The sequence below is a fragment of the Sesamum indicum genome, linkage group LG1, assembly GCF_026168435.1.
Source record: "Sesamum indicum cultivar Baizhima isolate 11 linkage group LG1, ASM2616843v1, whole genome shotgun sequence".
NCBI lineage: Eukaryota > Viridiplantae > Streptophyta > Magnoliopsida > Lamiales > Pedaliaceae > Sesamum > Sesamum indicum.
This window is the reverse complement of record NC_142657.1, coordinates 21,137,366-21,161,053: the sequence shown is the minus strand read 5'-3', so window position 1 is coordinate 21,161,053 and position 23,688 is coordinate 21,137,366. Positions and strand designations below refer to the sequence as shown.

Below are 23,688 nucleotides of genomic sequence, written 5' to 3'. Positions count from 1 at the left end.
TTTCAAAGCTTGAATTCCCAGTTTTGAAGTTTCTCTGACAGAAAAGGATTGTTTTTCACTGAAACCATAAACACAGTAATATTTACGGGTAGGAACATTTTTGTTTCTTAAAAATGTATTTGGTTAAGATTTTCTTCCATATACTAAAAAAGATAAAATAAAGGGAAAAATTATAATTTTAATCCATATGATAGAAGGTTTCAGCAGAATTGGTCATCTGCTTTACGGAATTTTTAAAATGATATTAAAATTAAAAAAATTCGACACATTTATAAAGTAAAAAATTAAAAGTGTTGAACCCCTTCTTATGAAATTAAAATTGTAATTTCTCCAAGAATAAAGTTGTCCCTAAAGAATACTTATGAAAAGTATATCCACTTTAATAGTTACGGTTATATTTGAATTGAAGAATTTTGAGGGAATGATTTGATAAAATGGTGTCAAATAACTCTATATTGGAATTATATGAAATTCGTCACTGTCTATCAAAACATAATTTGAATTTAGAGATGAAAACTTTATTTATTTTAAATTAGAATTAATCTAAATAAATTTAAAAAAATTGCACTAAAAATTTTAAATCTATCAACCGAGATGTAACTTGACACCAGTAAAATTTGTTGTTACTCGTCCATGATACTTCATCACAAGAATACAACATCTCTTGATTTAATAAATTTTATAGTTAATATTATTTTACACAAGCTTAGAGTTTTTCTAAAACACTTCAAACTGGTGCAATGCGCATATATTTTACTAATTACGTAAATGTCATTTTGTATTCCAAGTGTCATCTAAAAATTAATAGTATGTATGTTTTTAAAACAATCTTATTAAATATTTTGAATTTCAACTGAAAACCAATTCGATATAAAATTAGGTTTCAAAAGCTCTCTAACTATAAATTATGAGTCTACAAAAGACTTGTAAGAAAAAATTAAACTGGTTTTAAAAAATATATTATTATACCCGGCGATAACATATTTATGATCCAAACTTTTTGGCAGAAAAGATATTCCAACCACAACCTTTTTGTAGCTGCCCGTGTATGTTTGTGCAAAACGATCTTAATCAGGTTTACGCCAGAACTACATTTGCTCCTTCTCATAACTTGTTTTGCTTAAATAATATTTCTCAATGCGCTTTGAGTGTACACAACCCAAAAAAGACCAACCAAAGGAAGAACAAGAAGAAAATACTTAATATATTAATACTGTATACTATCTACTTGAACACTGCCCAACTGATGCTAGATTTTCAATCTTATGACATTCTCCAGCCTCAGTTGATAGTATCCAAGGGGGTAGTCTGCAATTTTCCATTGTCGACTTGCAAAAATATTGCAATCATTGGTAAAGTAAGAGATTGGAACTAGCTAAAGCGCTTGGTATTCTTGTCATTTGTACAAGTCAAGTCTATTATTTACATCCAGAGTCTCCACATAATCAGTTGCATAACTACTTACACTTCTTTACAACATTTTTCCTCAGGTAAGGTTCAAAATTGATACCATATAAGACTGACTTAGGCGCCAAAATTACCATGGTTCAGAATTGTTGAAAAGGATACCTTTGTTGTTTGGCTGCCTGGACCAACCCTCCTCCATCATAATGAGGTTCAGGCGAATTATTAGTTTCTCTACGGCATCTTCTTCCAAGTCGTTAGTTGAATCAGGTTGCTGCTGAATTGGGGAAGATATCAGTGAATGATCAATTATTTCAGTAAATTGGCGGAAAAGAAAATGCATTCTAGCTTGATTTGAGAAGCTCTACCTTTGTGTCCTGGTAAAGCTTAAGATACTGCAGTGATTCCTCATAAAATCCACAATGGTACAGGAGAACAGCATAGTCTCTTAGTTCCTTTGGATCAGTTTTGAGTAAGATAAGGCGTTCGCATGCTGTTAAGATGTACAATTTTAAAATGGGAATAACAGTGGAGCAATGTAAGCAATCTTGACAGGTGATCAATGAGTTCGGAAACCATGATTGTGAAAAGTAAGGATCTAATAAACTGAACATTGCAATTGTTTAATGAGAAGCAACTTCTGAGAGTGCTTTCAAGAACATGAAGTGTGCTATGTGGAAGCATGATTCAATTCAATAGGACTTCCAAAGCCTTGACATGGTTTATGTCATGTTGTTCAGTTGTTCAGAAGGTAAAAACACCAGAAACATATTATTAGTAGAAATGCATAAAATACCAGACAAAACTTTCATATGTTAAGTTAATTTACTGCGCTGACATTTCTTGGTGAAACATACAGTATTGAGGCATTTCTATAAATACCAGCTAACTTGGGCAAAATATCTTGATCACTATCACTCAAAAAGTTACATCTGTCACAGCCTTGTACGCAAATAACCTTCTCATGTAACCAAGGGCAATCCTATGTTAGATCATGTCCCCAATCATGATTAGTTACAGTAGCAGCATGATCTAATGGGTGTGATATCCCATGGACCATAAATATTGACTGACCCAAGAACACTTACCTCAATTGCTAGCAGGACTTAAACATTACTGTTTTTGCCCTACAAAAGAGCAAAGACTTTCTATGATGTATTCTAGGAATATTTCTTCAGTCATATATAACTGTAATCCCTACTTCAATCATGTACATACATACCCTGCTTGTTTGTTATTATTGGTATATTATATTGAGCATGCATCACCCGCCCACAGTTCAATTAGGTACAATCAGGCCAGAAATAACCAAATAAACCTCCCATGTGGTTTTGTCTAAATACAGATGGACCCTACAGGTTCATAAAACTACATCCACCTCCCTGAAGTTGTACGCTTTTCATGCCACAACAGTTAGTGTTCATAAGGAATTAACACCAACCAAAATTACTAATGAGAATCCAATGTTATCCTTGGCATCATTATTTAGTGAAACTGGCAACACATACACAGCAATGAGCTATGTCCAGGATTACAACCTCCGATAAAATTTGTCCCAATTTACACAAACCCCTAAAAAATTAATCCAATTTATACTATCTTCATTTAAAATGTAAATGTTTCTAACTTACCACAAAATTTATTGATGAATACATTCTAAATTATTCTAGTTAAAATATTAGTACTTAAATAAACAAACAAACAGTACATATCTCCAGTATTTATTCTTCAATCACATTATCCACTATCATTTTATAACCAATGAATTGTTAATTGAGGAGGAGAAGATATTATGCTCAAAATAAAAATCTAGATGTATGGTGTTCAAATGAGTTTGGATTTGGATAATTAACTTAATGTAGGACTAAAAAATGTGCCAAGATATTAGGACATTTCATGACTTTACTAGAATGATCCATGAGGGGTCTAAATACAAAATTAAATAAAAACATTTGAAATGTATACATAATACAAAAACATCAGAGCGAAGGTATTTACAATTAGGAGTAACCTCCAAGGATGTTTAACTAATTGTAATAGAAGGGTCCATAGGAAAATAATTTAATGCCAAATAAGAGAACTTTCAGTGTTTTGTGTCTTAGAGAAATGTTCTTGGAAAAGGCTATTTTTGGGATAAGAACTGCGAACGTTGTATTTAGGTGTGTTGCTCGAACCAGTTGATGGGATGTATTTGGAAAATAAGTTTCGATAAGCCATTTTTGGACAGACATATTCTACTAAGATGTCATATCAAGTTAGCTTTTCTCTAATTATAGGTGTCACATCAAATTTTAGATAATTATGTATTAATATTATATTAATAACTGAAAAGATAAATCTATATTAAGATACTGCAAGCATATTTTCCTATTGATGTAGTCATTGGAGTATGTATAAAGTATAAGCAATAAATTGTGTAACAATAGAAATACATATTGTATGTGTGTATGTAGTAATAATCACGCTTATCGAATTAAAGAAAGAGGAGATGTGTTTGGTGGAATAAAACAAAAACCCGTATTAATAAATGTGCTTTGAATCTGGGAGAAGAAAACAGTACTGAGAAATAGAACCAAATTTTGCCTTAGCTTTCCAAAGAACAATTTACATATTACTCGCATGTTGCTCCCTATCTTTAATGAACTGTGGTATCCCCAAAATATGCTACATTTTTACTGTATGAATAGAACACAGAGTCCATTTCACTTGTTACTGAAACTTGAGGCCTGCTCAGAAAATTTATGTTTTTTCTACTTCACAGCACTGCCATTAATCAAATTGAGGGGCTGTCTAAGATCCAAACCCAGCCACATTAATTTGCAATTACATTTGTGGTTTAAATTATCTCCTTTGTCGGCCAAAAAGAGTAGAAACAGTCTGAACTAAATTTTGGGCTCTGAATATCAGCAGGAAGAGAGAAACTTTCCGCATAAACTTTCCCAATAGGAGAGATTCTTAAAATAAAGCACAAACCACAATTTTTTGATATCTCACTCTAAAACTTATTTCTAAACTTTCTTAATCTCTTAAATTCCTTTACCAAACCTATGTTAGCATAATCATTCAGCATGTTCAGTGAAGCATTAGGGTGGCGGTGGATGATAACCAATCACAGGGACTGAAAATGGCAATCAATATATAAAACTGACCTGATAATGCACGCCGGATATCCCCAAAACGAACACTAGTCCAAACACCTCGTTGCAGTCTATGCCGAGCAGCCTTGGCAGATGCAAGCTCAAAGGCACTGCATTGGAGAAAAAGTGGATAGAAAGGTCATAATGAAACATAAAAGTAACTCATCTAAAATATCTTAATAGTACCTTTCTTTAGTGCTGTTGGAATCCGTGAAACCCTGAGCAGCTTTTGCTGCTGTTAGAAATGGACTTCTAGCATGATCAAGTTGGAATGGCCAGAAAGCAAACTTTAAATCTGTCAAAATCTGCAGATGTCAATAACATTTGTACATCACAATTATCATCATGGTTAACATGCAAAATGTATAAGCAAAGAGGTTGAGAACTAGAGGAAAATACGGTATCAGTTTTACAGGAGCTCAAGCATGTCCTTTCATAATCTCTTGAGTAAAATCTGATGTTAGGACAAACCAAGTAGAAACTAAGAGAAAAGATCATGCGTCATACAACAAACTAAAGAATCATAGAGCAAAAATCATAAGATGAGAGTCATAGTTTATTCCGCACAGAAATTAACTTAAAACTAAGGTTATTGCCAAGCATTTAAATTTCAACATGGCAGGAGTATCAAGGATCTTTCATTTTGCTCTCGTTCTTTCTTGATGCTTGAAGAAAATTAAACTGGTTGCAAACTCAGACTGTTAAAGCCAACTGGTTCAGAGCTATAAAGGATAAACAGGTCACTTGAAAACTGAGATGTGCCAACTTCAAGGTTCCCGCTCACCAGGGGTTCGAGATTAGAGTTATAGCCAAGGATATCTAGCAGTATTCTAGGTTAACAGGGACCACAGAAACACAATATGGAAGGCATATTGCATGTTGAATACACTCCATACCATTTCTAGGCAAGGATGGATGTAAGAAGCAGTAGTGTGTGATTAAAGATTGGCATAGCCCACAAGTGGAGTTGCAAAATTTCCACCTTCTAGGTCTAGCATGAGAGCCGAGATAATGCATGTATGAGCATAAGGATATGCGTACAGTGATATTCGGTCAGTGATATTCTGTGAAGGAAGCACAGCTAAGTTACAAGATCAAGCAGACAAGTAAAAGAATTACCTCTACCAATAAAGATTGTGATGTCATTATATGTGGTTGATCAGATTCCTTGCTCTTTTGTTTTTGATACCCTCTAGGAGAACTATATGAATCATGAGGGAAGAAGATCTCCACATCAAAATCTAGGACGTCCCACATACGAAGCATCTTTAGAATCTCTGAGTAAATAAGGGAAAGCATAGAAACAGAACCTGAACGATGCGTCAAGACCTGTGGAGAAGATGTAGTTTTCAGGAGTAATGAACCATAGCCCACATAAAAGCCAAAAACAATTGGTCATGGAAGGTGAATAGACACATACTGAGTTGAGATACAGGGCACGCTGCTCTACTTGGTTTCTGGCATTTGCCCTCCGAAAGCCCTGAAAAAGGATAAAGCCATGTTATACTGGGAATTTGTAATAGCAGCATGAAATATACAAATAGTAATAAGGATGATAAAAAAAGGAAGCATTAAGAGAGCAATTATCTCAGAACATGCTCATTTTCTTTGACACAGCAAATTACTTCCAGAGCAGAAACAAGAAGAGACACTATGTTTCCATCCAAGGCAGTTCAAATGTATTATGAGGAAGAAGAGAAAATGATGCCAAAAAGCCTACCTGTCAGAGGAACTGTTTTTCTTATGAGCTAAACAAGTGAGCCAAGAAAATTTCACATAGGAAGCAATGAAAAGAAAAAAGATTTAAAAGTTAATGATCTATTGTTTTACAACTTTCTGTAATATATAAGTCCCAGAGTAATAGGTAAGACAAATGTGCACGAAGTTTAGAGATTAAGCTTTAACTCCGAGGAAAGTCTCATGCATTCATCTTCATTTCGTGAGCTAGAGAATTCATTACCAATTTTAGCCTAAATGCAGCAGAGTTATCTTTTTGGAGTGAAGTTAATTATAGCTTTTCTCTTTACAGAAGTCCTCATGTGATCCAAACCATAGATAATTTTTGGAATAACATACTCGATCAATTCATATATTTAATTTCATCAAACTCGCAATTTTAATTTTTTTATTACTCATTTTTTCCCATGATACAAGCTTCCTTTATCTATTTCTCAATCTAACCAACACTTCAATGATGCAACAGATTCTGGAGATGAGAGGAAATGCCTAAGATATCTGTTAGAAATATCAAACATTAAATGATTCTCTTCTCTAAGATGAGATGACCATTCAACATGTCATCAAAACCAAGGCAAACAAGACGTCTTGAATTCAAAATCACTACTGCCACTTATTTTTAAAAAGAGTTTCACATGCTAGGTTTTACAGAAAAGAGTACTACCTACACATGAAGGGCTATACTACAAATATTGAATAATTCTCCTCTCAACAATTCAAACTTTTAGGTGAGGTGGTCATTCAACAACATCAGGGGACATAAATGAGTTGTAGCCTTCATAGTGTAAGGACATGAAATAGAATAGATCAATATAAAATCAAATGCAATTATTTATAAATAGAAGTTTAACTTACTTTATCAACATACAGATATCTCTCTAAACACTCAAGAAATTTCTCTGGTGAGGATCTACATGACGAGCTGTAATGAGAGCAATAGTCCATCGAGAGGCTATCCAGTCTTTCAATAAAATCATCTACCGGTAGCGGAACAGAAGAGTGTGAAACAAGGGAGTCATCCTCAGCTGCTATATGAAGAGCTGCTCTCCCCAGGTCAACCTTTCTATTTATACTTATGCTAGTTTCTCTCTCAATGTCAGATAGTTTTTCAATCTGTAAGCAGAAACCACGCCTTGCAGCCTGTTCATCAGAGATAGAATGAAATATTTGTTTTGATCAGCTATTTTGTTGGTCAAACTTTACTAAAGAAAAGATATTTTCTTTTTCTTTAAGCTTTACTTGATAAGGTTTCAGAAAGGCAGTTACTCAAAATACAATAACAATCTTATGGTCATATGTTCTCATCCTCCAACTAAAATGCAAATATTATGAGTAAAGAAGGCAATACAGCAGATGCACATTATTCTTGAATAAGAATCCTGATTTGAAACTCAGCTTCATAATAATCAGAGACTTTTTATACGACAACTTTAAAGTCGAAGAATGACCAATTAAAACAACACCATGCCATGGATGCATGTTCTTACAACAACTTCCAATATTTTTTTCTGTCTTTCATCCTAAATAATAATAAGTAAAATGGAAAAGTTGTTAGCATTCCTTTTATTAGCAATAAAATGTAGGTACGATTGTTTCATTTCACAATACTGATAGCATAAAAGCTCAGGTAATAAGAAAATATCAGATCAAAGCACTATGGTTTGCCTTCTCGCCACAAGGAAAAAGGTTTGGAAACTTGAATACGTAGCAATACCAACTAATCTGTACTAGTTTTCGAAATTTGAGTTATGTTCCTTTGATGCGAAAATCCATATGGGTTTGTTAAGATTTTTTGGTATGCACTCTGGGTACGTATTGCATTGCAAGCATGTAATTCACAACCTGAACCAAATATATGTCATGAATAAACATAAAAACTACTGCATAATGTAAAAGTATTTAGTCAGCGATCAATTTGATTCTCAGCTCGAAAAGTGCGTATTCCAGGGAACTTCATCAAACTAAAAACTGAAAGGGCCAATATATCAAGCTACCGAGTACTGATCAAAACAAAAACGATTTATCCATGAAAAGACTTCTGGAGATGCCCTGAAATTCACCACAAAATACATAATTATTTGAATCAACAAAAAATGTCATTAATCCCAGAAAAATTGATCTCATGAAACACTGTATCATGTGATTACATTTCTGTCAATCCATTTACCATGTCTATCCAAACTCCAACAAACCCGAACATTTCAAATTTAAAAAATCACATAAAAGAACTGAAAATGCAGAAATTAAAAGCAACAAAAAGTTCCATAACAAAAATAGTAAATAAAAGAATACCCTCGCATGAGCAGTATTGATCCCAGATAAATCAAGGGCATCATGAAGCACGTATTTCAGCTCATCTGCTGCCGATAATCTACTCTTACAGCTACAATTCACAACTCGGCTCGATTGACGGAACTGGAATTTGGACAATTTCCATGGACAACAATCGGGAATTGATGATGTTGATCTCGAGGAGGATAAAATGGTGAACGTCGTGGAGAAAATCCATGCAAAAGCCATGATTGCTATCTACTCTTTCTGAGGAATTAATAAGCAAAATTTGAAGTTAATCTGTGGAATGAACGCCACAAGTTGAATTAAACAAAAAACAAATATCTATTTTGTTGTGTCTGAAATCTCTGATCTCAGTAATTTTGGCATTTTACAAGGGCGGAAGAGGAGTACCAGAAGGGTCGGTGTGGGCATAAACGTGACTTATTACTGTGCATCATTTATATAATAAATAAATAAAGTTTATCTATTTGAACGTAATATTATATAATTATATAATATATATAAAAATGCATTTGGTTGAACACAATTGGAGGTAGACTACCTCTTTATCAATTTAGGGCGGCTAGAAAGATACTTTGGAATGCTCCTAAAATGCACTACATTCATAGTATCACGGTTATAGCAAAAGAGCGTCATTTTCAATTCGCCAAATTCAAAAGAAAAAACATTATTTAATTTTGGTCATATTATTTAAATAATTATTATTATCATTTTATAAGCACCATAATTAGGAAAGTGAATAATTCAAGGCGAACTGAACACATTATTATTCAAACTTGTTTGAATTATTATCGAGTTTAAAAAGTTACATTTGAATTTGATTTGATTATTATTCTAATCGAGTTCAAACAAGCTTTAATTGAATCAAACTTTAGTCGAGTTCGAGTGATTTAATATTTTTAAGTATATTTTTACTATTTTTATACTAATCAAATCGAGATCGAACCGAACTCAAAAGTTACCGAACAAAATTTTTTGTTCAAGTTTGATTTGTTAAGTTTAACAAATCGAGTTCAAACGAATTTTTATCGATCGATTTCAATCGAGTATCGAATATTTTGATTTTGTTTTAGCCCTAACCATAAATTTATTTTATTTAAACAAAGTTTATTTTTAAAGTAATATATATAGCACTTTATAAACTCTGAAAACATGATATAAGATGTACGAGCTTATAAAATATTTTAAACAAGCTTAGCCAAATACTCTCTCAGATTATTCTCCGTGGAACCTAAATAATAAAGCTAAATGATTTGATTCATGGTTCACCTTATTACAGAAGATCGATCAACAGAAGAAGAAAACAAAAGACTGTGAACCATACAGCAGGATGTAAGGAAAGCAGTAGAATGTGGCAGGTCATGGTAAACAAGTCCTGTGTCTAGTTCTTCTGGAGCTGGGATTTGTAAATGGAATGAGCAGAAGTAGTTGCAGTAACTGGGGATAGTCTGATGCTGAAGGAGTAAGGCACAGCAGGCACAAGATACTTGTCGTGGACGCAAGGAGACCAGCTATCGTCCCCACCTACACCCATGTGCTTGTGGTCCAGATGCACCTATACAAGACAAAACAGACCGAACAAACTTAAAAGTACTTTGATATGTTGTCCTAATATGTGCAGTCGTAGGAGGTTCCAAGACTTTGAGTCTGGAGGTAAAAGCAATCGTGCATGTGGTCGGATCCGTATGGAGGACACCACAGGTTACGAGTGTGATTGCCAAAGACGAAGAGTCCCGACTTTCTAATAAGGGGAACGTGAAATTTCAAGATGGCTATGTATGGATGACGATATAATTCAAGAGAAATAAAGGGCCATATAATACCTCGATGTCTTCTCCCTTCACCAGCTCCTCCTTCCGTGTTGCCCTCTCAAGCTCGGCAGTACTGTAGTAACTTGCATTCATTTGCATCGGTGGAGACCCTCCATAAGTGGAAGCGTAAAGACCACAACCATCCTTGTTTTGAAACGTCACCCACCTAACATCTGCCCTTCCCGAGGATTCTCCAGGAACAATATATGGCACATGCAAGCTACCCACATCCTGCTCGTACACACCAACGTGTGCAGCAGCTTTTCTATCAGGATAACATTCAAAAGGGCCCCTCCCGTACCATTTGATCAGGTCCATTGATTTGTCCAAGTGAAATTCGAGCCCGACTCTTGGCAAAGGTGGCAAATCAGGATTTGGTTTTACTTGACATTCCAGAATGACATCTCCAGAACCATAAATTGAATATACTAAGTCAACCTTAAAGAGAGATGAGCTTTTGTCTGCACCAGTTGGCAGGCCAAGATAGTTTACTGCTACTTTCAATAGATTATCCGACGCATTTAGAACCGTGCAGCTCTCCTTCATAAATGTTAAATTATTCAGTTTTGCACTTTTCCATCTTGAAAGGTAACTTGCTGCCTCACCCCCCTTGTCATTATCTGTAGGTGCTCTCCAAAAGCATGGTAGTATACCTTTTCTCATCACCAGGACTCCATCCACCTGCCATTCGTTCCAATAGCATCATAGGTCTTAATAAAATTCATGCACAAGGTTTCTCCATATTATAAAAAAAGAAACCTTGATTTAGAAGAATTAGGTTGACACTCCTTGCAGTAATGTTTTACATTACAGATTTCCTACCAGCTGGTTTTCAGGGAGAATCTATAATGTAAAATGCGACTAAGGGAGTGTAAAGTAATTTTCAATGCCAAGTGGTTTTGGTTAATATACCAAACCTTGTCGAGTCTGAGTGAAGTTATCCCCATAACAAATTGTTGCACTTGCTACTGTGCTTGTATATGATAATATCGACCTGACCACAATATAAATGCATGCAGTACACCATAGTTGGTAATCGAGTGAAACCTGACGTCATAAGTTACCTTCCAGCTCTTAATAGCTCCAGTTTCTCTGTTCAATTTGATCTCCCACAGGTTCTTATTATTAACTTCTATTATATCATCATGAACTTGAGTAAAGAAAGCTCCGTGCTCACCTTCAATGATCTGGGACAATAATATTTATCAAACGTTTTGTGGAAAGTAACAGGAAATAATTCCGAGACAAACATCAACTACAGAAAGAACACCTACATGAGGAGCAATTTCTTTTTTGACGGGCAGCTGGAGTTGTGAGGATGAAACTACATGACCAGCTTCGGCCCAACGGGTTGAGCCCAAAAGCTTTACAGTAAATGTCAAAAACATTTCTGTTGCATCTGAAGTACACCACAGAGTGTACCAAGGGCCAGCATCCCATTTTATGTCATAACTTTTCTGAGGATCTATGATTGGTATGCTGAGAGTTCCAGAGCCCAGCTCACAACCATCACCAAGCATCATCCACTGGAACTCTAATGCTTCTGTTGTGTCAAAGAAGTGCGTATTCGTAATCTACAAGTTAAATTTCAGCTTCCGGGATTAGGAAATTCTGAGCAAAGGAATTAGGAAACAATGTGGTTAGTGAGATACCACCTTAATTATCCCGTCCTTTATCGAAATTTTGATTGGCTGGTATACAAACTTGACCTCTGGAAAATTATGACATAGAAATCAAACAATTGAATCAAGACCAGATAATACTAAGTTATGATGACAGATGAGCATTCATTTTACCATGTAGAGCAGGATGAGGACTTCGATCTGGCCATACAAGGCCATTGAGGCAGAAGTTCAGATCATTAGGGGTATCCCCGAAATCACCTCCATATGCCCATTGTTTCCTACCGTCTGCGCCCTCCTTCAGTAATGCCTGAACAAGAGGGGATAAAGAGAATAAACAGGACCTGTCACTTACTTAAAGACTACCATCAAGGACACCTAAAACTGATGTTATTAAAAAAACTAACTGGTTACACCTTTCCCATATTGTGGTAAAACATGCTGCCTTATCAAGGAACCAATATGAATAATGAAAACAACTAGCAAACAACCAAATTGAAATGGATAGCACTTGTTTCGAACTGTTCTATGGGCAGTCTCTCTGATTTGGATAAAGACAATATGATATTACTTAATATTGAGGCACAAAATAGTAAATGAGATGAAACTGATAATTATATATATCTTTCTGGGGAAAACTATATTTTTTTTCATTTCTTGTTTAGACCAAAACATAAGGAATAAGTTACAGAAACTCAGTGAAAATTTACTAATTGGACCTGATCAACCCAATCCCAGATGAAACCTCCCTGTAGACCAAATGTGTTATCAATTGCTTCCCAGTATTCACGAATATTTCCGGTGCTGTTTCCCATCGAATGTGAATACCTGTCAGTTTTGTAGCAGATCAATTAGAATATCCTATGAGACTGGGTGGGAAATTCATGGGATTTTCAGAGATGCTCAGTGAAAAACTCAAGACTTTACTCGCACAATATCAGTGGACGTACTTCAGCTGGATCTTCAGCTATCTTAACTATGTCCCAAACACGCATATACATGGGGCATACAATATCTGTTGAAGACGTTCTGGCTCCCCCACCTTCATAGTGCAAGAACCTAGTTGAGTCCTTTTCCCGTACCCAACCTGAAAGAATGTGAAACAGAGAAAACCATTCAAAAAATGACTATATCAGCTCTTCTTCACCAGAATACTTTGGAACTATTGGATTTAACTAATATATGTCCTTTATAAAAATATGAAAACTTAAAAAGTTTTATACAAATAGATTAAAACGATCTCCCATCAGATCATTAGACACACGAGTGATTGTGAAGAAGAGTATGCTTACAGTAACTTCTGCAGATTCAGCGAAGTTTTACAATTTCAATCATAACATTTCAACAAATTGTACTTTAATATAAAGTTTGAAGTACTTTTGTTTTGCAAAACCTTCTACATTACACAGATTGCATGTCTTATATTAGAGCTGTTCCAGGACATTGGGTGGTCATGGGACATCTGCAACGAAAAACATGACTGCAGGGGTGTTGGTATCATTCTCCAAATTGGGAGCCTGTTGTAATACATCCAAACCTCAAAGGTGTCTATGTAATATATCCTTGTGTCTTACATACTTGAACATGGGAAAGATCATTGCCCCTTATGCTCCCAGGAAACAGCCTAGGATGTATCAACATTTTAGCACTTGGTATGCTGGGAGCGAGTGATTTTAGAAACCATGCCAACAATAGTAACATTCTTTATAACTATTGATAACTTCTAAGAGGACTTCAAATTAAGTTGTCATGCCCCAGACTTTAATTTTCAATATGCTACATGTTGCAGGACATACATAAGTATGAAGCTATTCGCAGAGCAACTCATAACTCAAGCAGGATGCTCAACATCCAACATCAGGTCCCAGGTACCACCTTCCCCAAATGTATTGAGAGACCAGACTGTCAGTTTCATATTAGTATTAGATAATGGAACCTGGTAATTTGTTATTTATGAGCATAAAATAAGAAAGAAAAAATGTAGTTAATTAAGAGATACCAGCAAGTGCAGCATGATTAGGTCCATAGCTCGACTCATTTCCTAAAGACCAAGAAATGATGCACGCATGATTTTTATCCCTTTCGACCATTCCAATAACTCGATCTAGCATGGAAGAGGCCCAAATTGGTTCCCCTGTAGGATGCTTTACATTTGAGGAAAGATGAAAACCATGTGTCTCGATATTGGCTTCATCGATCATGTAGATGCCAAACAGATCACATAACTCATACCACCTCTGATGTTGAGGGTAATGACTGTTTCTCACAGCATTCATATTACTTTGCTTCATCAAAACCAAATCCTACATAAATATATTCAAAAAAAGAAAAAACAAATCACGTAAGCTGGAGGGCACTTCAAATTTATGAAAATGCTGGAAGCAGAGTAGATAAGGAGAAGACTTGGACAACCACCTGGACCATGCACGCCTCCAAGTTTGTTTTTCCTAGACAAGGGTGGTGTTCATGCCTATTCACGCCTCTTATCATCACTGGTTTTCCATTTACAAGCATTTGTTTTGGGGCTTTTGATATTTTTCGTATGCCAATCTGGCATGATTCGCAATCAACTACATGTCCCGATGCATCTTTGAGGGTGACAACAAGAGTATACAGATTTGGCTGTCAAATACAAATAAGTAATAAGAGATCGGACAAGTGGAATTGTAAACAATGCGCAACTGAATCAGCCTGTGTAGGAAGAATCATGTTAATTATAATGGATTCAAGTGAAAATAAAGTGATGTCAAAAAACAACAGCAAATTACATGAGGAATTGCAATCAACAGAAAACATTTCCATTTATAGTAGCAACCCACACATACTGTAAAATAAAGAACAAAAAACAAAATTAGAATGTAAAAGCATAACTTTATATGTTCCATTCAAAATGACCTTGACTACTAGAGAAGTTGATGAAATGGAGGAGCATACAAGCTAGTTACACTAGCAATGCCATTTATATGCTTGGACTGAAAAAGTTGCTCGTATTACGTCTACATTATCTAGCCACCTTCAGGCCAACATGTTCTTTATAATCTGGTTGCATCAACCATTACATCAGCACTACACTCTGAAACAATCTGAAATTCAGTTCGACACTAGAGCATCAACTAAAGTTTCTGCTACTCAGACCAGTAAAGGCTAAAAGATAACTTTTTTCCATGTTTAAGAATTATGGAAGTATATTCCTGATTAAATACAACTACAATGTCCAGCTTCTCAGAACCGACATTTAGCTCCTCGAGTTCATTCTGTGTAAATTTTGGTGAATGGGATTCAGTAGCATAAGCAATACAGAATAAACAACAAGCAATTACAGAAGATTCATAATGCCTCTAAAGTTCTCTATATGCACAGAGTGACAGAGACCAGATCGTTTTGTCCTAAACAATTTGCAAAAGCAGAGTCACGTGAAGGTAAATAGTTATACGGTAAAACAATTAGCTAGAAAGCATAGGTAGGAAGTTAAGAATAAAATCTATGTCAAAAGGCATTTACTTGCTCAGCAGTCCACAGCTTAGGCGTCTTCAGTTTCCCTTTAAGTTGATATCCTATGAACCCAAGATAAAAATCAACTGAACTAGTTAGTTGTAGATGAGCCACACTTGTAGATGGCAGATTGGCATGTCCATTGCTGGTGTACAAACTCCCCGTCTCGAAAATTTCAGCTTCAATAGTAAAGCTTGTGATGAACTTATCTTCAGCTATTTTGAACCAGTTCCCAGTTTCTACTGAGTTGTCAATGTTCAATGCTGAGCAGTCAATTTTCACCTCAACCTGCAAATTACAGTAACAAAAACCAACTCATACTTTTGCAACATATGCTCCTTTCAATTGCTTATGACTTTGCATTGGAACAGCCTTTACAAACCAAGACATCATCTACAAATTTCATTAGTTGGTTTACATTTTCCAAAGGGGTTGAGGATAGTGAGTTTTGTCTCCAGTAGAACCAACTACTTGGATCATTCCAGGCAGATAATATTACTATGCCAAGTCAAGTGGAAAGAGCTCACCGCTTTTATAGTGCTGTTTGCATTGAAGTAACAGGTAATCTTAAACTTCCTTCTCCTGTATTCAATTGTTACCTAATCACATATGGAAGAAAAGATACTCCAACATTTTCCCTTCCAGTTTTTTTGTCTATTTCATTACTTCTACCGAATGCATAAGGCAAAGAGTTCAGACTCTTCGGAATCAGATGCAAGGATTGTTACTGGTTACCAGAAGATGCTAATAGATTTCCAAAAGGAAACTAGTTAATCCTTCAGATATTCAGCTGCTAGAAAGTCAGAAAAATTGATTTAGTTATATCATTCAGTAGTTAGATAACTCATTAATCATTGCTAGGTAAATTGCGTTTTGATCGCTAACCTTTCAGATGGAATCATAGCCATTTCATGGTGCTTTTAATTATAACACTTATGGTTGATAATTCATAGAATTGGATAGTCTACTGAAAAATTCCTCAAACTCTAAGAGACCAAGCTCCTGCATCATATGCATCGAAACAGTGCAAAGAGAAGTTTCTAGAGGTATTCAATTTCCATGTCAAGTATAATGTTGTATGAGTTTCCTACATGAGAAAGTGATAATAAGTTTCCTTTGAAGAAGTAGTTGCCTCGTTTTATAGATTGTCTATGCACAAATCAGATAGTAATCCAAAGACGGTTTCTTGAAAGCATTCTCAGTGAGTGCGGAATATGCTATGAAGAGAACACAGACATATATACCTGTATATCTGCACAAGAAAAATCTTCAGCCAAGTTTGATTTGAAGAAATAATCGGCAATAAAGACCTGCACATTCATTGCACACTTAGATCAAATGATTTCATCACTAGTCAATAACGACCTTTGCGAATCAGAAGTCCACAATTTACACTGAAATATGTAGCAAATCCTCTCTTGAAAGAAGATAATAAAGAAACTAATACAGAGAAATTGAGAAAAGATGTTTGAAATATAAAAACCAAGGCTAGTCAATGTCAGAATAGTGGGCTAGTCAAGGCAACAATGACAAGTAAAGTTTGATTAAGTACTTCTTTTAGAAACCGAAATTCATTTTGGCAGGGTGTAAAAAAGTATAGATATTACATGATTGAAAGCTGAGCAAACTGAAATTGTCAAGTAGACATAATATCACACAGATTCTCAATGAGTTGAAGTACATGAAAACATTGGTCATAACAGACACAATTCAACACTCTTTATCACTCTCAACAAGTTCCTAAGAATGCTCTTGCTTTATCAAGTGGAGACCAGGAACCAACAATAATGGCTTATCCAGACTTAAAAAACTTAACAGAGTTCGTAAAAATCAAGTAACTCTAGCGAACTTAAGAAACACTATAAATACTACTATAAATACTACTTTCTGCATTTAGCACAAGGTTCCTCCTTTGTCTTTAGTCCTTTGTAACGATTCAAAACACTTCTAAGGTTGGATTGTTTATTTTGAAAGACTTTATTTGAATTTTAAGAACATTTCTAGAAAACCCTTTTTCCACTTTCTTTGTAGAGACGCAACTAGGGGCAACTGGGGCTTGGACCCAAGGACTGCCACATTGAAGTGGAGGCAAGTACCACCACAGTGAAGCATAGATAGCATTTCTAACCGTTAAAGTTATTAAATTGCTCTCTTCTATACAAGCTCAAACTTTCCAATGAGGTGGTTATTCAATATACTACTACAAGTAGACCAAGCAAAAGTCCTAGGTTCAAGTCTCATGCTCCAGCTACTAGGCATCACCAGGAAAAAAAGGAAAATATGAAGTGGTCTATATACTAACAAACTTGAGAAACTTTTCCATGTTTCATCCAGATTAGGCCCAGAAACACTGACTTGGTGGCACAGCTACTAGCATTTACGACCATAAGTTTTTCTTTCTGCTGTAAATAACGTGATTTCACAGATATTTCATCCATAAAGTTAGTGCCAAAACTCTTAATGATTTCATTTAAGGAAAAGCAATGTAGATGCTAAACATGAATAACTCCCCCATGTGCTGAGTACAAACCTTAGGTTTAGCAAGCAGAAGAACATCACGATGGATGCCAGATAACCACCAGTGATCCTGATCTTCAAGGTAAGAACCATCACACCATCGCATCACTTGAACAGCCAGACAATTTATCTTGTCAGATCCACATGGATGACAGAAATCTGTGATCTCAAATTCAGCTGGTAGTCTGCTGTCCTGACTGACGATACGCAGAAGAAGAGTTTCCGGGTTTTACCAACACATATTTATGAGAATACTATACATACACATGTATACATCAGTGTGTGCATCTGTGTATGTATAAATGTTATAGAAAAAAAAAATATATGCTACTAAATATGGAAGTTTTCTTCCTGAGCTAATATTCCCTCTTTTATACTTGCACATAATTTTCGTCAATTGCTGTTGACAAGGGCATTAGTCATATATCTTTAGCAGTGATTGCAACCAACAAACAACTCTTTTGCTCATCTTTCAGGAAAATATACAGGTTATTAAATTTAACAAGCCCATGAATCTGCTAGTCAAGAAAAAAATTCTAGCAACAAAACAAAGAAAGCAAGAAACTTTTCTTCTTAGCTTTTCTCTGCTCCCATACCATATTTGTCTAGTTTCTGTTTATATGATGATAAACTCCTTGTGATGTGTCAGCCACAAAATATACACTTGCACTTCAATAGATACCCCTGATGTGAGTTACCATTCAAGAAAGATTTTATGTAGATACTGCAAGAATAATAAATAATAACCCTACTATCACCAAAGACAACTTATTAAAAGGCAACATTATTGGTACAACAAATGCAAATGCAGAATGGAGCTGCTGAATAGCTATGAAATTCTAAAAAGCTTTAACAGAATGCACGACAAACCTATATCCAGTGGGTTGTCCATTTACCCATGCAAAAAAGGCAGAATCAACTGCTTCAAAATGTAAAAATATTCTCCGACCTGCAAAGACATTTTGATGGTATGTTTGGCAGCCAAAAATAATAGCATATCAGAGTGCTAGTATGTAGTTCATTTTGAAGGAAAACCAATTGCTAGTGTGTTTGAGTTTGCTACCAATATTTTGATAAGATGTATACTTACCTCTGAAACTAACTCTTCAACTGTCATTTAACTTCAGATAAAATGCATTTATACTCTATCATTGAGGATTAACTAATTCTGGAAATACTAGCCTATAATAGTAGATCTAATTTAAAATGGTTTAGTCGAAAGCAATACTTTTCAATTATCATGAATGGCTGACATAGCATATTCGTTTCATGATTCAGCGAATATATTTTTCAAACTTTAATAAGTTTTATCCTTAAAAGCTACCATCAATTGGTTCTATCATGTTTTGCAATAAATGATAATGCTTTAATATTTTTAGTGTTGTTCAGAAATAATAGCTGGATTGAATACTGAGTTTAACACATTCATTTTGCATTTTACTGAAGCAAATTGAATCATAAGAAGTACTTGCTGGAATATTGATCAGATGTTCATTTTTACCCACAATCAACTGGGTGTATGAAAGTTCATTAATTATGGAAATACTGAAGTCAAGTGAGCAGCCAAACAAGTGGAGTGGGACCCCTTAAAGTAAATTTTTTTTTTTTTTTATAATTTCTAAAATCTAGCAAAAGTCCAAAGACTTCCCTGTGAGCATGGTAATAGAAGTTTGAGTGACAAAATCTACTATACGTAAAAGTTATTGAGTCGTATTAAAGACAAATCACCATTGTGGCAGCTGAAAAGTATTTGGTACACAAATTTAGTTTTGAACCAATTGCCTTACCAGACTGTATGAATTTTCTTTAATCCATCGTAAATAAGGGAAAGATTAAGAAGATTAATGTTTCCCATAATCATTTGCAAAGATAAAAGCTTGCCAGAACATACGAGCAAATTAAGGAAAAAGGAAGGTGAGAGTGAGCACTAGAAAGGCTTATCTGAATTCATGTTTCACCCTGAAATCTCACCTTCCCATTCTTTAGGAAGGTAAAAGTAAGTCCTGTAGCATCCTGTGGGATTATCTTCGGGAACTTTAGGTGGATTAAGAGGAAATGGGTATACGACATTTGTATAAATTGGCTTGTCGAATCCATGCATCTGCCAATTGGAGGGAACTGTTCAAAATGACAGAACTAGATGTATGAGAACATGCATGTAAAAATGTTGTCCTGGATGTGATATTATTATAACTTAATATAAAGATACTACCTGGTATACTAGCCCATGAAGCATCTTGAAATGAACTGTCATAAAATTCCGGAGGTGTACTAACAGGGCTAGAGGCTAGAAAGAACTTCCAAGTGCCGGACAAAGACTTTACAAAAGGCAGGTCCTTGACCCAATATGCAGCACAATCAAGTGCCTTAGCAACAGCATCATCATCCCAAACGGCCGTCTTCGAAACCAACAAACTCACTTTGTTGCGCTCATACCAGTACCTTAGAGATCCTAAGCAGTAACAGCATCAAATTTTTAACAACTTTGGGTTTCACAATGTTAAATGTTAGAAGACATTGAACCAAAAAGATTAAGGACAGTAATGGAAATGCAAAAATTGCTCGTAGTTACTGTTACAATTTTGAGCTCCACAATGTTAAATGTTTGAGTATCAATAGTATGTTCTAATATATCGCTAGAACGGACTACAGATTTCACTTACTTCTACAGCTAAGTTAGACCAAAGTAGAAACAAATATCATTTTACGTCAAAATTTTCTTCCTTAAGCTACCAGGGGTAAAGCTTTGAAACTAAAAAATGCACAGAAAAATACAAGCTTGTGGAATAAACATAGCAAGAGAACACTAACATACAAATTGTAGATTATTTCAGTTAGAGAAACATGAAAATTTAGATAAGTAACACCTTAAGAAAGATATGCTTCTAAGACCATATTGACCTTCTTAAAGTAACTAACTTGGAAACACATACTGCAAATCAGGGAAAAACTTTCTACTAGGTGCTGAGTGTAACTTAGGTAAACGCAATAAAAACAGACAATCACCTTCCACAGATTCATGGCAGTGCAGTGGAACATGAGCATCTCTCTTTCTCCACTTGATGAAAGACGGATCTTCCCATATTTTGTGACCACTATTTGAAGGTAAAGCAAGTTGACCAACTAATGAGCCCATCTATAAGACCAGAACCTGTTGCTGCATAGCATTAGATCTGTGGGTAAATGATAAAAAGGGATAACAATAAGGGGACAGTTTACCGCAATATGTAGTAGGCATCTTAAGTTGCATACGCAGGGGTATTACTCTATGATGATGATGCATCCACTAAGAGGATAAGTTTGCACAAGGTAATGCCAATTGGATTTGCATCAGTAAGTGTTGGCGTATGATTATATCCAGAAGCCGGACTCATTAAAGGCTCGTTGATTTGCCACGCAAATCCAGAGCGATAGACAGGGAAACATATTAATGCTTTCCATTTCTTGAAGGATGATAACAATTTGGCGGTAATAGTACTACAAATCATCTAAAATGGCGCTTTTTGTCCTGAAGGATCTCAAAGAAGCAAAAAACTGTTCGAATATGCTTTCTTGGCACAAAAATGCATGAATTTAAACATCCTACACGATTTCCAAGCATTTGGTTCCAACCACCAAGTAGCAGACATAGTTTTAGGTTTATTTTTGGGTTTTAATCTACATTGTTTGTATTGTATCAGGAGATTAGTCATCATGGTGTCAGCAACATATATAATATAATTGGATATTATGATCAATACCAGCAAATATTCTGAACTATAGTTGCAAACATGAATGAATTCCAAAGACTCCACTGGAGTTCATATAGATGCATTTAAAAAGGTTTTATAGCAGTGCCCTCAATGCTGTAGTAAAATTTCTCACTACAATCTCTTTATCTTAACTATTTTTCATTTATTATGATGGAAATAATTAAAAATCCAAGAACAAGAAATCTTGATCTTAATGCTGAAACGCTTTAGCTATTGATCCATGACACAGAAAAATCAAACGAAGCAAAAACTTCCAATCATTTCCTGTCGCTAGTGTACCATGTAATATTACACATTTAAATCACACAGTACTTGTAGTTATAAGATAATTAACCACACAACTTTTTAACTACACAAATTCACTCAAACCTGCATATTTATATACAGCCAAACGAACCGGCGCAGATTTAGCATTTATTCACCGAGGATGTACCTCAATATAGTATCAAACTATGATAACGAAGCATGCATCACTAGCATCAAATATTTCCCTTTATTCAGCAACTCTTATTATCTAATGGATGTCCGAATAGACCACAAACAGCATCAAAATCACACCAAATTTTCGTATGGGCACCCTGAAAACATCAAGAAATATGAGCTGTGCGTGTGTGTGTGTGTGTGTGTGTGAGAGAGAGAGAGAGAGAGAGTGTACCGGTTAGAAGGCACTCAGAGCTAGGTGTTGAAGTGGAAAGGGTAGTGGATCAGTTATAGTGTGTTCCTCGTTTGCAGATGTCAACTAAAATAATGATCTTGCAGCTCGAGGTTGAGCTACATTTACTTGTTAAGCCATCTACTTTTTAGGAAATTCTAGATTGGTCATTCAACTTTCCCCTAATTTCAAAAAGAACCCTTTGGTGTGGTATATGCATACACCCAACCAAACTAAAAATCTATAATCTACTTGAATAGGTGTTCATTTAGAAAGCATAACATAAACTTATTCAAATACAGGATAATTATTAATTATTAATTAATAAGAATTTTATTTTAATTAATTATCTATTCAATATATTTAAATAGAAATGTCGTAAAAGTTATAAGAGGATTATAACTTAAAATACTTAACCCTAAACTCAATATTTTTTTTTTCGAGCTTGTCCATATCTAGAGCAAGTTTGGGTAAGAAATATATATTAAAAGTTCCAAGTCATCAAGACATGCATAAATTTATAAATAAGAGCTAAAATAAGGAAAGAATAAGAACGGTTATATGCATGAGACCTCCCAGTATTTTGATAAAAATACGAAAGATTTTTTATGATATTAAAATAACGTAAATTCCCTCTTTTGGTAAATAAAAGTTTGCTTACAATTTTGTAGGTGAATGAATCATTATGCCTTTTTTTGCCATTTATTTTATTATTTTTAATGATCATTAATTTTTGTTAGATAAATGAGAACCGTTGGATATGGATAATTAATAACCACTAAATCTCAATATTTATAGATTGATAACCCAAATTTTGTATAAATCTTTCAAACAGTTATGTTTTATGTTTGTAAATATATGATATATAAAAAATAAAATACAGTAAATAAATTATGAAATAATAAGAATTATTGGTTCATACTAATTACGAAGGAGCTTTTAGAACATTTTCATATTAATTGAGGGTTTTCTGCATTTTCACTAAAATATAGGGACTTTTTTTTGCATTTATCGCAATAAGAAGAATACCTGATCAGTTATATGACAATTATGCAATTCATTACTGCTACGACCAGTGTTGTTACTAAGTACTATTATTGTTGTTGTTAGTGATGGATTTAGTTTAGGCCCCCCCACCAACCAACCACCCCAACCTTTCAAATTTTATTTTTAAATACTAATTATCGTGGCATGTAATTTTTACGAACATATAATTTGTGAAAGAAAAATTATAATGATGAATTGTAATAAATATGAAGAAGTAAGGTG

The 23,688-nt window shown here is 34.8% G+C and overlaps 2 protein-coding genes across 6 annotated transcripts; both read right to left on the bottom strand.

The window, feature by feature from the left end:
• Window positions 1–1,372: 1,372 nt before the first annotated feature.
• Window positions 1,373–9,081, bottom strand: LOC105169824 (uncharacterized). 2 transcript variants are annotated; one of them, XM_011090370.3, is made up of 9 exons: window positions 8,964–9,081; window positions 8,571–8,816; window positions 7,134–7,418; window positions 5,962–6,021; window positions 5,661–5,870; window positions 4,728–4,846; window positions 4,554–4,651; window positions 1,773–1,897; window positions 1,373–1,681 (listed from the first exon to the last, which is right to left on the bottom strand). In XM_011090370.3, exons 2-9 carry the CDS (start codon window positions 8,796–8,798, stop codon window positions 1,538–1,540), a joined length of 1,269 nt encoding a protein of 422 aa, XP_011088672.1. In that variant the 5' UTR covers window positions 8,799–8,816; window positions 8,964–9,081; the 3' UTR covers window positions 1,373–1,537. The 2 variants fall into 2 exon arrangements, with proteins under 2 accessions (XP_011088672.1, XP_011088681.1); XM_011090379.3 differs by lacking the exon at window positions 8,964–9,081 and having other exon boundaries at window positions 1,373–1,678; window positions 8,571–8,957.
• A 686-nt stretch (window positions 9,082–9,767) lies between these two features.
• Window positions 9,768–22,520, bottom strand: LOC105169806 (glycoside hydrolase family 2 protein). 4 transcript variants are annotated; one of them, XM_011090349.3, is made up of 18 exons: window positions 22,423–22,520; window positions 21,022–21,166; window positions 20,228–20,467; window positions 19,987–20,133; window positions 18,886–18,964; window positions 18,029–18,212; window positions 16,743–16,808; window positions 15,508–15,786; window positions 14,422–14,628; window positions 14,006–14,309; window positions 12,934–13,093; window positions 12,726–12,834; window positions 12,181–12,316; window positions 12,040–12,095; window positions 11,659–11,958; window positions 11,449–11,571; window positions 10,397–11,065; window positions 9,768–10,128 (listed from the first exon to the last, which is right to left on the bottom strand). In XM_011090349.3, the coding sequence occupies exons 2-18, from the start codon at window positions 21,149–21,151 to the stop codon at window positions 9,955–9,957; spliced, it is 3,363 nt and encodes a 1,120-aa protein (XP_011088651.1). In that variant the 5' UTR covers window positions 21,152–21,166; window positions 22,423–22,520; the 3' UTR covers window positions 9,768–9,954. The 4 variants fall into 4 exon arrangements, with proteins under 4 accessions (XP_011088651.1, XP_011088633.1, XP_020548911.1 ...); XM_011090331.3 differs by having other exon boundaries at window positions 21,022–21,172; window positions 22,423–22,510; XM_020693252.2 differs by having other exon boundaries at window positions 21,022–21,188; window positions 22,423–22,502.
• Window positions 22,521–23,688: the final 1,168 nt, after the last annotated feature.